Source organism: Pristis pectinata, chromosome 8, assembly GCF_009764475.1.
Source record: "Pristis pectinata isolate sPriPec2 chromosome 8, sPriPec2.1.pri, whole genome shotgun sequence".
NCBI lineage: Eukaryota > Metazoa > Chordata > Chondrichthyes > Rhinopristiformes > Pristidae > Pristis > Pristis pectinata.
Window position 1 is genome coordinate 21,246,422 of NC_067412.1, and position 13,997 is coordinate 21,260,418.

A 13,997-nucleotide genomic window follows, 5' to 3' on the forward strand; every position below is an offset into this window, starting at 1 on the left:
TTTATGTAATGACATTAAGATAGCCAAGTGATGTAGAACAATATGCAAATTGTTCTCACATATCAATTATATATGCCTAATAAAAGCACAGCATAATTCTGGGCAACAGTTTGTACAGTAGTTGGTTTTCCATATCTATTTCATGAAGCATTCTCTCTAACATAAATAACATATATACACCCCTCTCTCATGAGTTTAAAAATACAATGGCCTTTGTGTTTTCCCCGGGAAAGATAGCCACAAGTTGTTCAAAATTGTGAAAGAGCATCAAGAATTGTTGAAGGTTATTTCACTGGTTGGAGAAAGAGTAAAAAAAACTTAATACTTAGTCAAGGTGCAGACTTTTTTTTAAAAACAGTGAATGAAAAGCAAAAATTGTAGTTGTTAGAATGCTGATACAAAAATAAAAAGCACAGGAATCACTCAGTAGGTCAGGCAGCACCTGTTGAAAGAGAAACAGTTAACATTTCAAGTTGAAGACCCTTTGTCTTTGACTTGAACTTTGTTTCTCCTTCCACACATTAGATCTATTTTTTAAAAAAACACATCTGCTAAAATTGTCATGCAAAGAATTTCAAATAACTGAAAATCTTCTAGTTGAGATCAACAAACTGAACTTGCACAACATTTCTATACAACTGCCATATGAATATTATTTTCAATTTGCTTATTGTCATTCAAGATAAAGGTGTCAAACTTTTATTGAGGACACTAATCTGCTCTGGAGATGGTTACTTTGAAGTTTCCATGCATATTATCAGCATAAACTCTTACAAATCAGAGCTATAGAGCAGCATGTTCAAATTACAGTGGTCAGATTCCAGATGGGTCCATATGAAAGGCTTGCAAAACATACAGCTAGACTGTGCCAGGCACAACCCATTGCTTAGATTAGCCTGCAGTGCCCATTCACTCACCCAGACTTTTACCCAATGCAAAGACCAGATAAACTGACTCACTAGTCATCCAGTGAGGCAGACCAGGCTCTTACAGACCAGTGGACCTTATCCCTTGATAGGCAGAAACATTTCAAGACTGTTAAAAAGAGTTTAAATGATTTAAAATATTTTAAAACTAAAAGAATAAAGACATTAAAAGCAAATAAAGTGACTTAAATACTTACTTGCACTTACCCATTTTCAGGGGTTAAGTAACAACCTTCAAATCTACACCATCGACAGGCCAGCCAGCCCTAGCAGAAAGCTGAGGGCTTGAACATCTGGCCTGTCTCCTCAGCACATCAAGACTGGGCCAAGTGGAAAGTCCTGAATATAGCAGGAAATCAGATGTACTGGCATCTGACCTCCAGCTCATCTGGCTGAACATGAACTGAAGTCCAACACTCACTGATCTAGGAACAGCTGTCAGCCAGTGATTCCCTGCAGAAATGGCAGCTACTAGTCAGCTGGATTTGGCCTTTATTTCCCCTTCAGTTTGAATCTTAATTTCACACTATGACACTTACAATTGACTGCTCGTCTCAGCTATTTTCAATTAACTAATTGCTGTGGTGGTGCAGGACACACCTGTGTGACTTCAATTGACTGTTGTCATGGGTCTTCGATTAACCAAAGACAGATCAATCAACTGCATTTAACTTAATTTGAACTGAGTTCACAGTAATTGCGACAGTTAAGAAACAAAACAGTTAAGTGAGGCTTCATTTGACTGCTGGACACAAGTCAAGTGGTGAACTCAGATTAATGTGTCCACGGGTACCTGTGCACCCAAGTTCCTGTATGCAATATGATGTACTCAAACTCCAGCCAGTGGTCACAATCAATACTATTTGACTCAGGGCATGGTCAGTTTTCGTTAGGAAACTGCATTTAGAGCCATCTTATAAGATCTTGCCATTCTAATCTAAGGCAGTCATGGGCAAAACTCACATTTAATATTGGGTAATCCTTCGAGCCACTTCATTCAATTTCACCAGGTATAGTTGATATCTGGTGGAATCCTGTAGAAACTTCAGGCAATTATTTAATTTTAAACAATAATTACAGATATTATTCATAACAGGAGATTCTTTTCATTGGTAAGAAACCAGAATGTTTATTTTGCCATGTTATTGTCAACAATGAATAGAAATACTAATTACTGCAATTAATTTAAAGGATTTCACTCACCTTGCTGACAGAAACCAAGCCATTCAAGGATCACTGCCCATTTCATGCCTCTAAAATGAATTAACAACCATTAAAAGATCAAGTAAGGTGTCATTTCAGTTGTGGGAGCAGGAAATTAAGCAAAGCAGAGATTTTTTGTTTGAGTTCTGAATCACTGACACACCAATTGTGGATTTGGAAAGACTGGTTCAGGGTTCAATGTAATTAGAAGCAAGTTTGTTGCTTTCATGCAGTCAGGCCCTGCAATCAGATACAAAGTGCAAGCTGCAAGTTAGCTTTTATTAATTGCATTCATGGTTGATTTATGTAGTCTGCATTGAGCACGTTTCTCATCCTTCATCTACTGGTGGCTCACTGGAACACTAATGGAGAGTAGGAAAATCCACTGCAGGGATTTACCTACACATTACCACTTACCTACACCTGGGGCAAATTTACAATAGCCAATAATCCTACCAGCACATCTTTGGGATGTGGGAGGAAACAAGAGTAGCCAGAGAAAACCCACACCAACAGGAGGGGAATGTGCAAACTCTACACAGGTAACACTGGGGTCAGGATTGAACCCAGGCCTCTAGAGCTATGAGGCAGCAGCACTGACTGTCGCATCTTGCGAGTTATCCCCAATCTACATAAAGCAGTTGCGTGCCTAATGAGTTATGATTGTGCCCAATTTGACACACGCATCTATATGCATAGAAATATCTCTCACTAACCCTGAAAATGTCACTGTGGAACATCAGAAAAACTGCAATTCCGAAGCTACATATTTGTGGTAATTTCCTGCATAAACTAGAGAGAAGACACAAGAGATTGCAGATGCTGGAATCTGGAGCAACAAGCAATGTGCTGGAAGAACTCAGTGAGTCAAACAGCATCTGTGACAGGAAAGAAGATTTTTTTCCAAGATAAACTTTATGTGTAATAAAAAATATATCGAAGAACAAACAGTGCAAGAAGTTTACATTCGTGGACAATGCATTCAGTAGTGTTAACTTAACCCATAGCACTCATGTGGTTCACAATATGATATGATATTTAAGGAGCTTTCTCACCCCTTCATGTCCAGTAGCAGAAGAACATTAGACTGTGGTCCTTCCCCACTGAGCACTTGCATTACTTGCACCAAGCTTCAGTGCGTCCCTCAGCCTGGGATGTGCCAGTCGGCAGCATTCCCTTTCAGGCATCTTGCTGTGCTGGGAGACCAACAAGTTTCGGGCAGGCCACAGGGTGTCTTTCACTGAGTTGATGATTGTCCAGCAGCAGCTGATGTCCGTCTGTGTGTGTGTGTGTGTGTCCCTGGGAACAGCCCATAGATCAGACAATCCTCTGTTACGGAGCTGCTCGGCATAAACCATGACAAGGGCCCTTGCATCTTTCTCCACACCCTCTTCGCAAATCCACAGCCCGCAAAGAGGTGAGCGACCGTTTCATCCCCAGTGCAGTCATCCCGGGGGCAGCGCGCGTTGGGAGTGATGTTCTGACTTTGCAGGAAAGATTTGACTGGGAGAGCTCCTCTCACCACCGGCCAAGCGAGGTCTTGGTGCTTGTTGGTGAGTTTTGGCAATGAGGCATTCTGCCAGATGGTCTGGACAGTCTGCTCAGAGAACCACCCCACAGTATCCATTAAATCCTTGTCCCATAGTATCTGCAGGACGTTCTTTGCTGACCACTGCTTGGCGGACTTGTGGTCAAAGGTGCTGGTCTGGAAGAACTTTTCTATTTAGGACAGGTAGTGCAGCAACGTCCAGCTAACTGGGACTTTGCATGACAACGGGGCCAGGCCCATCCTTCGCAACACCAGGGACAGGTAGAACCTCAGCACGTAGTGACACTTGGTGCCCACATACTTTGGTTCCACACACAGCCTGATACACACGGGGGTGGTCATCAGCATGAGGGCGACATTGGGTACACTTTTGCCCCCATTGTCCAGGGACTTGTGCATTATGGCCCGTCTGACTCACTCCATCTTGGATCCCCAGAAGACGGCACAGGTGATTTCCAAGCCGGAGGAGCAGGTGACGGGCCACACCTGCGCCAAGTACAGCAGACCAGAGAATGCCTCATACCTGATGACCAAGTTCTTCCCAGTTATTGAGAGGGACCACTGTTCCCACAATCTCAGTTTCTGTTTGACCTTCCCAATCTGCTCCAGCCAATTCTTGTTACACGCCTCAGCTCATCCGAACCAGATACCCCGCACCTTCAGTTAGTCAGACCTGATGGTGAAGAGGACATTGGAGTTATCGAGTCAGTTACCGAAGAGCATGGCCTCACTCTTCACACAGTTGACCCTGGCCCCTGATGCCAACTCAAACTGGTTGCAGATGCTGATCAATCTGTGAACTGACCTTGGATCTGATCAGAAGACGGTGACGTCGTCCATGTACAGGGATGTTTTCACCTGGGTGCCCCCACTGCCTGGCAACATCACCGCTCTTATGCTCTCATCTTTCCTGATGGATTCAGTAAAGGGTTCTATGCAGTACACAAACAAAACAGGGGAGAGAGGGCAGCCCTGCCTGAATCCAGACTTGATGGGGAAGCTGTCTGTTTCCCACCCATTGATTTGGACTGCAGTGCAGATATCTGTATAGAGGCAGTGATTAGAGAAGAACACCGGCATGATGTCGGTGGATCTGACCGTGACTGGGTCCGGTACGAAGAGGAAGCCAATCCAGGACTGGGCTGAGCCGTCCAATCTTGACCAGGTGGATTGCAGCTGTGCTCCGCCTGCAGGAGTGCTGAAGGCATCGCGCAACTTGGCATCTTTAACCGTTTCCATCAGGAGTCTGGAGGCACTGTCCAGTCTGCTGTCAGCACTGCCGGATTGTCCAGCCACATCGATGATGCAGTTGAATTCACCAGCCAGAACAACTGGCTGGGATATCGACAGCAGTGGTGAGAGCTGCTGGAGGGTGGCCAGCCACTCGCTCCGCAAGGGTGAGGCGTACACGTTAAATAACCGGAACGGCCTGTTACGGTACATTACGTCTGCTAGGAGGAGATGGCCACCAACCACCTCCTTGACTTTGGTGATTGAGAACTTGCCTCCCTGCAGCAGAACCCCCCAGGTCGGAAGCGCGACAATTATTGCCCCCGGCCACACAGACAACCTGTGGGACCACCATCGCGACCACCTCCAATAGTTGCGGAGGTGTAACAGCCTGCACTCCTGCAGAAAAGTCACATCCACCTTGACCTTGGCAAGGTATTGCAAGGCATTAACTGCACGCGTTTAGAGATGCCAGTTTTATCTCCATAGTTATTTTGGAGTTTGTGGTTCACAAATATCGTCCATTGTCAATCTGCCTGAGTCCTCATGCTGACAGCCTTGGTGAACTACCTCACTGTTTTTGGGCTCAGGTACTGGGAACAGTCCTCCCCAGGGTGTGGCGATGCTGGTGGTGTCACTGGGGAGGGATCAGTCTGTGTTCCTACTTCGATATCTGTCTCTGATTGTTCTGCAACCTCCACTTCTTGGAGCTGGGGTGTGTTGGACTCTGTGCTGCTCCCGTTCTCCCGAAGCTGGGTGTGTTGGACTCTGTGCTGCTCCCGTTCTCCTGAAGCTGGGGTGTGTTGGACACTGTGCTGCTCCCGTTCTCCCAAAGCTGGGGTGTGTTGGACTCTGTGCTGCTCCTGTTCTCCCGAAGCTGAGGTGTGTTGGACACTGTGCTGCTCCCGTTCTCCCGAAGCTGGGGTGTGTTGGACAGTGTGCTGCTCCCGTTCTCCCTGAACTGGGGGCCGGTGGCCTCTGTACTGCTCCCGGTCTCCTGGAGCTGGGGGGTGGGGCGGCAGGCTGAACTTTTCCCTCGCCCGTATTTGTCTGCTGACTCCCCCTCACCCCCTTTGTTCCTTCCATTTTAGCGCTTTCTCTGCCTACGTCATTGGTTTTCCATGTTTACTTCATCCTCCAACGAGGAGAGGCTGCTGGCGTCTGTCTGTTGCATCGCCCTTTTCTTCCCATTACTTTTATTCTCAGAAGCCCATTGTCCCTTGGGTGGTGTCTTCTAGGACTTCTTCCTTTTCACCACCTGCTATGACATTCTATCACACAACTTCCATTATTTCCGTATCATAACCAGAAAAGCTAAATTCACAAGTTTCTGTCATCTCCTCCATCCTCAACGGGTTGTGTTTATATGGCAAAGTGACAGTGGGAGTCAAAGGTTAGTTTTACAAACTTATTCTGGCAGATGATTAGTTGTCATCCAATTCAAAACTTAACTTAGATCATTTGTTTCTCATTGGGGAGTTTCTCAGTGGTTCTTGGCTAAAGGTTTGGCCCTGATCTTTTGCTTATTCTTACTATCCTTAATTCTGTTTGAATAAAGATATGACTTAACTTTGGAATTTTATTCTAAATCTGTCATTTATTGAAGCATTCTTTATCAGCTTTTATCAGAGCTGGGGAGCTCCCAACTGAAAATTCAGTCATATTATGTATTGATCTGCAGCCTCTGTTGTTAACATCTGATGAATTGAAATGAGTTTGGATTTTCCGTCAGGGTCCAGTTCCTGCTCTACAACAACAATGTGATTGTTTTATAACATCTTTAATGTGACAATCTATCCCATGAGATGCCCAAGGGGAATTATGAAACAAAAACTGGAGTGTTCCAAATTAAGTGCAGATAAGGAAAAAAATAATCAAGGGATATATTTTTAAAAGTTTCCTAAAGGAAGCAAGAGAGATTGTAAGGCAAGTTTAGGAAGGGAATTTCAGAAAAAGTTGAAGGCACCAGAATTGGAGTGATTAAATATGGGAATGATCTAGTGGCTAAAAGTAAATGTGCACAAATATCACAGAAGGGCACTAAGAAATTACAGAGGTAGGGATGGAAGGATTTAAAAGTAACAACAAGCATGTTAAAATCGAGGTCTTTTTCAAGGGAAGTTAACAAAGATCATTAAATTTAGAATTAATGAGCGAGTTAAGACACAGAAGGCAGATGTTTGAATGGCTCAAGGTTTACAAAGTGGAATGAAGCAGACCAGCCAGGAGTATACTGGAATAATCAGGTCAGTAGAGTTATGGAGTCTTTGAGTTGTACAGCATGGAAACAAGCCCTTCAGCCCACTAAGTCTATGCCAAACATTAAGCACCCATTTACACTAATCCTACACTGATCCCATTTTATTCTTCCCTAGACTCTACCCCTCATATACCACCTACACATTAGGGGCAATTTCCAGTGGCCAGTGAACCTACGTGCCTTTGTGATATGAGAGGAAACCAGATCACCTGGAGGAAACTATTGTATCGCAGTTAGTAAAGGCATGGATGAGAGTTTCAACAGAGGAACTTAGGGAGAAATAGAGCGCAGTGAAGTTACAGAAGTGGAAATATGGTCCAAACCTCAGGTGAATATATAACACAAGTTTGTTATTCAACTGCAGAATAAGCTTTAGGGAAGGTAGAGCTGGTGGTTGGGGCTGTGTTTATGATGGCCTCAAAGACAATGCCATTGATCTTCCCAATATTAGTTGGAGAAAATTTTGACTCATCCAATACTGGATATCCAACAGGCTGCATGATAAATGATGTCTAATTGGCAGACTGCCAAGTATAGAAAAAACAAATATCTAATGGCCCTTTTAATAAGGAAAACAAATTGGAATATTTTCTTAATGATGAGAGTTTAGAAGCAGTGAATGACCAAGGGGATTTAATGATGCAAGTACATCACCCACTGAAAACTAGTGTACAGGTTGATAATGAACTGAAAAAGCTAACAACATTTTGGTTTAGCTCAAGGGAGCTAAACCAAATTTAGCTTGAGAGTTGAAATACAAAAGCAAGAAAGTTATTTTTTTTCACAGAGCCCTCGTCAAACCCCATCAGGACTACACTATCCAATTTTGGACATTGAATCTTAGAAAACTTACATGGGCTTTGGAGGGTGTCTTGAGTAATTTCTGCAGAATGATGTCAGGATTTAGAGGAACATGGACGCATAATGGTTGTGCTACTGGATAGGAGATGAGTTCAAATACCCCCAGTGTAGGAAAGGAATTTAAATCAGTAAATTAAGGAATGTGTAATTTAAATGTTAGTAACAGAATGGTGACCATGAAGCCACCACCTGGTTTATTAATATTCCTTTGTGGAAGGATTTCTGCTGTCCTTACCCGGTCTGGTCCAGATGTGATTCTAGATCCACAGCAATGTGGTGACTCTTAACAGACCCCGGAAAAGCTCAAGCAAGCCACTTTATTCAAAGACACTTAGGTATGAATAATAAATGCTGTCCTTGTCTCCAACACCCATATCCCTTGAAAGAATAAGAAGTGAAAAGGCTAAATTTGTATTATTTTAGTTTGTATCCCTATTAGCTTAGAAAGCTTGCAGTTCCATGAGTTTATATCTACCTTATCCAATCCATTTGTTTTATAATGGTAAGTGGATTTGATAGGGAGGATGTAAAGCAACTATTCCTCTGTTAGGAGAATTTAGAACAAGGTTGTTTAGTTTTACATTAGAGCTGGATTACTTAGCGGTGAAATCAGAAAGCTCTTTCATCACACAAAGCCTAGTGGAAATCTAAAGCTCTCTTCCCCAAAAGGCCATGCGTTCTGGATCAATTGAAATTGGCAAGGCTGAGACTGATGGGATTTGTTCAGTACGAGCATCAAGGGTTTCGGAGCTGAGACCTATAAATGAAGATGAAGCAGAGATCAATCATGATCTAAGGGGATGACAGATCAGGCTCATGGGGTTATGTGACCTACTCCTGTTCCTATCTTTCTTTTGTTTGATACATGTGTAGGATTTGCGAGTTCTGTTAATCACTGGACTACTGTATAAACAGCTTAGAAACTAAACCAGTAACAGATTGAAATAGTGGTAAATATCTTTGCATGACCTGAATATTCAATATCTGCATGCAATGTGTGGCAAAATCAATGCAATCATTTATTTAATGTTAAACACATTCAATATACAGTATAGTGCTGAACCGTCATAATCACCTTTATGCCATCATTAATTAGATTTCTACTCAGTTTTTCTATTTAATGAATAATCTATTACACTTTAAAAAACATACAGGTCCAGAAATTCATCAGTTCAACACCAGGAGAACCAACATTGTGGGGATGAGAATTGTGTTCATAGTGCATTAGCCAATTTTGTGCACATTTCTGGGAGAATTGGTATTAATCTTTAATAGACAACATGGGCCCCTTTGTGAGAGTTTTTTTTAGAACACTATTGAAGTTTTCCAAGCATACATCTGCTCAAATGACATCAATAGTATTGTAATATGCAGTTTTTGTTTGCTGGGGAGAGTTTGCACAAATTGATTTTAATACATACAAACAAAAGAAACAGAAGCAGGAGGAGGAGGCCATTTGGTCCCTTGTGTCCATTCCACCATTCGATAAGATCATGGCTGATCATTTACTTAAGTGCCATTTTACTGCACTAACCTCACATCCCTTGGGTCCCTTACTATCAAAATATCTATCTATCTCTGTCATAAATATGCTCAGTGTCTGATCTTCCACAGCCGACTTGGGTAGAGAATTTCAAAGATTCCTAACCTCAAGGTGAAGAAACTTCCTCTTGTCTCAGTCCTGAATGGCCAACCCCTTACCTTGAGTCTATGACTCCTTCCATCTATTTTGTCAAGCCCATGAGAATTTTGAACACTTTTTTCTACCATATTTGACCGCGCATTTTTCACATCAGATTCTTTCTGCCCTGTCCTCACCCGTTCACTTTGCCTCTCAATATACTCTGGATCCTTTCTGCATCTTGGTGATTTGGCTACATTACAGGGCTCCCATAAATGCAGGCATTCATACCCGTGCTTTCACTAACAGCTCCCAGGCAGCTCCCTGCCATCAGTGCTTTTTACAATAGGAGGTTGCCTCCTTAGCGCCCTGTTCTTCAGAACTCTGTTCAGATTCCTCTAGCCACCCTGGGAGGATCCTGCCACCCTCCTCCCTCGTCATTGGAGCATGCACTCATTCTTTGCCAACACTCTCAGTGGTTGAAAGCATGCTGACATCACCCATTAAGTGTTACTTGCTGAGATTAGAGTGTGAGGAAATGTCCTAGTATGTGGGAAACTCATGCGCTTTTGCTGAAGCAATGACATTACATGACATAGCTCACTCACACTGCTTTGAGTGTGACACTAATGAATTTCACTATTTTATTTGACCTTTCATAAAACAGCATTAGAGAGATTGCTACATCATTTCAATACCAAAAAAAAGAACAAATGAATTCCTCAGTCTTAATTTCTTGTGATTTTTTTCCAGCCCAACCGTACTCTATGTTTTCCTTAAATATAGACGCATCAGTCATTCTTATTGCTCCACCAACAGGCTAGACCCTAAGACCAAGTACTCACTCTCTAAGTCCCTCTGTCGTTCTACCTCTTCCTGCCCCTTTATGACAATCCTTAAAGTCTGCCTCTTTGACAAAGGTTTCTCCTTTTGAGACTCAGTGTCTACCTATGAAATGTCATGAGATGTTTTACTCTTTACAAATGAAATTGCTGTTGATGAATAAAACTAATATTGTTATATTCTGGACATTGAGTTCCTTAGTGATTGAATATTCAGATGAAAATGTACACAAAATCAAAGTCACAGCACTTCAAAGACCGTTGTCTCTTGAGAACAAATTGGAGTCTGGATTGCAATTTCTCATGGACTATTAGCTTTTCTCTTATTCTGGTTCTTTTGGACTAATTAGTTTGCTGTTGATTTGCTATCAACGTGTTACATGTTAATGCCAACATTTTGAAAAGGATTGCAATTATTATTTGTATATTGCTATAAGCAAATATGCTATTAACTTAAGTCAATCTATGAAGTGGTATGAGCCCCAGAATATCTGGAAATGTTTTGCTTTTTCTTCTATTAATTATGTTCATATCACTACTGCTGTAGTGTAATATAGGAAATGAAGCAGTGGATTACCAGCAAACCATGACTGTATTTATTAGGCGTCATATTATTAGCTTTAATGCCTGATATCTGCAAAGTAATTAACATTTAATCAGAAGCACCATTTGTAATGAAGCTAGTAAAATAATCTCTTGGAAATAAACGTCATTGGATGGTTGGTGAGTTTTTGAAATAACTCAGATGGCAATTTGAGTGTTGGTTCTCATTATAGTCAGATAAGAGGGTGATGATTCAGCAGGGTATCATGTAAAAATTTTTCAGATTATTCAAATAGAATTTATCAGGATTTAGACCTGAAGCAGGACTGAAAAACATCAGGAGTTATCACCCCTTTAGAATTTCATAAATAACCCTAAATCTCTTCACAGCATCTTTCTGTACTATAAGTACATCCTCTGCTAAAAAAGGGAAACCAGCACCCAAGTTTTTTTGTTTCCTTTTGCAAATGCACAAAAAGGTACATTCCTAATTTTCCTGCTCAAATCTTGGCTCTTCAGAATGTCACTGACTTGTCATTGGCTGCCTACATACAATTCAGTCACTGGTCCTTGTAAGGTTTTCTGGAGGCTGAAGAATTTGAAAAACCTGGATGTAGAAGCCTGGAGGAGCAGTAATGCTTCATCTGACTCTAATGCAGCAGGGAAGACAATAGCTGGTCTCCCTGTTCTGTCCTCTGCAGTTGCCTCTACTAATTCCCAAGCAGTTGACTCCATGCACTCTCCCAATCGCTTTCAATCCTTCCCACCCCCATCGCCTGCTATCATCATATTCTAACCAGATTGCTTCTGGGCTCCTGTTCTGGTTGCTTCCTTCTACTCAATTATTTTCCACTCTCCCAGTCACTGCCATCTCCCTATTACTCCTCTATTCCTGATTGCCTCCCACCTTTTTCCCTGGACCCATCCAAATGGAGCTGCCCTCATGTGATTGCTCAAAATACCCAGTATCCACCTTCAGTCATTTCCATGTGACTTTGAGAATAATTTGTAAATAATTAAAATTTGCATCAATTAATTAATTTTTTTAAATTTTTTAACCAAAATAAACTTTATTCATAATAAAAGACAAACTATATACAATAATAAAACAGTGCAAACCTTTACATTCGCGTACAAATCAATTCTTAGTGTTATTTTTTATAAGAAAAAAACCACAGCACCGATGCCACTCGTGTGGCTCCCTGGGGTGATACCCCAATCCCATATTAACAATATTTAAGGGGCTTCCCTGCCTGACCCCGCCCCTCCCTTTCCTGTGGCAGAAGAACCCTAAACTGTAGTCCTTCCCCTTGCGTTGGCTGCACCCAGCTTCAGTGCGTCCCTCAGCGCATACTCCTGCAGCCTGGAATGTGCCAGTCGGTAGCATTCCCCTACGGACATCTCGCAGTGCTGGAAGACCAACAAGTTTCGGGCAGACCAAAGGGCGTCTTTCACCAAGTTGATGACCTTCCAGCAGCAGTTGATGTCCGTCTCTGTGTGTGTCCCCAGGGACAGCCCGTAGATCAGAGAATCCTCTGTTACGCAGCTGCTGGGGATGAACCGTGACAAGGACCCTTGCATCTTTCGCCACACCCTCCTCGCAAACCCACAGCCCACAAAGAGGTGGGCGACCGTCTTGTCCCAAGCGCAGTCTTCCCGGGGGCAGTGCGCACTGGGAATGAGGTTCCGACCATGCAGGAAGGATCTGACTGGGAGGGCCCCTCTCACTGCCAGCCAAGCGAGGTCTTGGTGCTTGTTGGTGAGTCCTGGCGATGAGGCATTCTGCCAGATGGTCTGGACAGTCTGCTCAGGGAACCACCCCACAGTACTCATCGAGTCCTTCTCCTGCAGTGTCTGCTGGATATTCTGTGCTGATCACTGCCTGATGGACTTGTGGTCAAAGGTATTGGTCTGGAAGAACTTTTCCAGGAAGGACAGGTAGTGTGGCAATGTCCAGCTGACTGGGACGCCGTGTGGCCACAGGGCCAGGCCCATCCTTCGCAACAGCAGGGACAGGTAGAACCTCAGCACGTAGTAACGCTTGGTGCCCACGTACTTGGGTTCCATGCACAGCCTGATGCAGCCACACATGAAGGTGGTCATCAGGATGAGGGTGACATTGGGGACACCTTTACCCCCATTGTCCAGGGATGTGCATGGTGACCCGTCGGACCCGCTCCAACTTGGGTCCCCAGATGAACCGGAAGACGGCATGGGTGATTTCCAAGCCGGAGGAGTGAGGAACAGGCCACGTCTGCGCCAAGTGAAGCAGCCCTGAGAGCACCTCACCCAAGTTCTTCCCAGTTATCGATAGGGAGTGCCGTTCGCACAGTCCCAGTTTCTGCTTCACCTTCCCAATCCGCTCCCACTAATTTTCGTTGCATGTCCCAGCTCCTCTGAACCAGATCCCCAGCACCTTCAGATAGTCAGGCCTGACGGTGAAGGGGACGTTGGATCGGTCGGGCCAGTTGCCAAAGAACATGGCCTCGCTCTTTGCGCGGTTAACTCTGGCCCCTGATGCCAACTCAAACTGGTTGCAGATGCTGATCAATCTGCGAACTGACCTTGGGTCCGAGCAGAAGACGGCAACATCGTCCATGTACAGGGAGGTTTTCACTTGGGTGACCTCACTGCCTGGCAACGTCACCCCTCTGATTCTCTCGTCCTTCTTGACGGATTGGCAAAGGGTTCTATACAGCACACGAACAAGACAGGGGACAGAGGGCAGCCCTGCCTGACTCCAGACTTGATGGGGAAGCTGTCTGTTTCCCACCCATTGATTTGGACTGTGCTACTGATGTCTGTGTAGAGCAGTTGGATCCAATTCCTGATTCCCTCCCCAAAGCCCATTTTGGAGAGCACGTCCAACATGTACATGTGTGATATCTTGTCGAAGGCCTTCTCCTGGTCTAAGCTGACCAGGCAGGTGTTCACCCCTCTGTCCTGCGCGTAGGCGATGGTA

At 43.7% G+C, this 13,997-nt stretch overlaps 1 protein-coding gene across 1 annotated transcript in view; it reads right to left on the reverse strand.

The window, feature by feature from the left end:
• Nucleotides 1-5,569: 5,569 nt before the first annotated feature.
• The window catches only part of LOC127573253 (protein disulfide-isomerase-like), a 46,501-nt gene continuing 38,073 nt past the window's right edge, over nt 5,570-13,997 (reverse strand). Inside the window, exon 11 of the mRNA XM_052021286.1 lies at nt 5,570-5,911. Within this exon, the coding sequence (XP_051877246.1) occupies nt 5,570-5,911 (342 nt within the window). The remainder of the gene's footprint in view (nt 5,912-13,997) is intronic.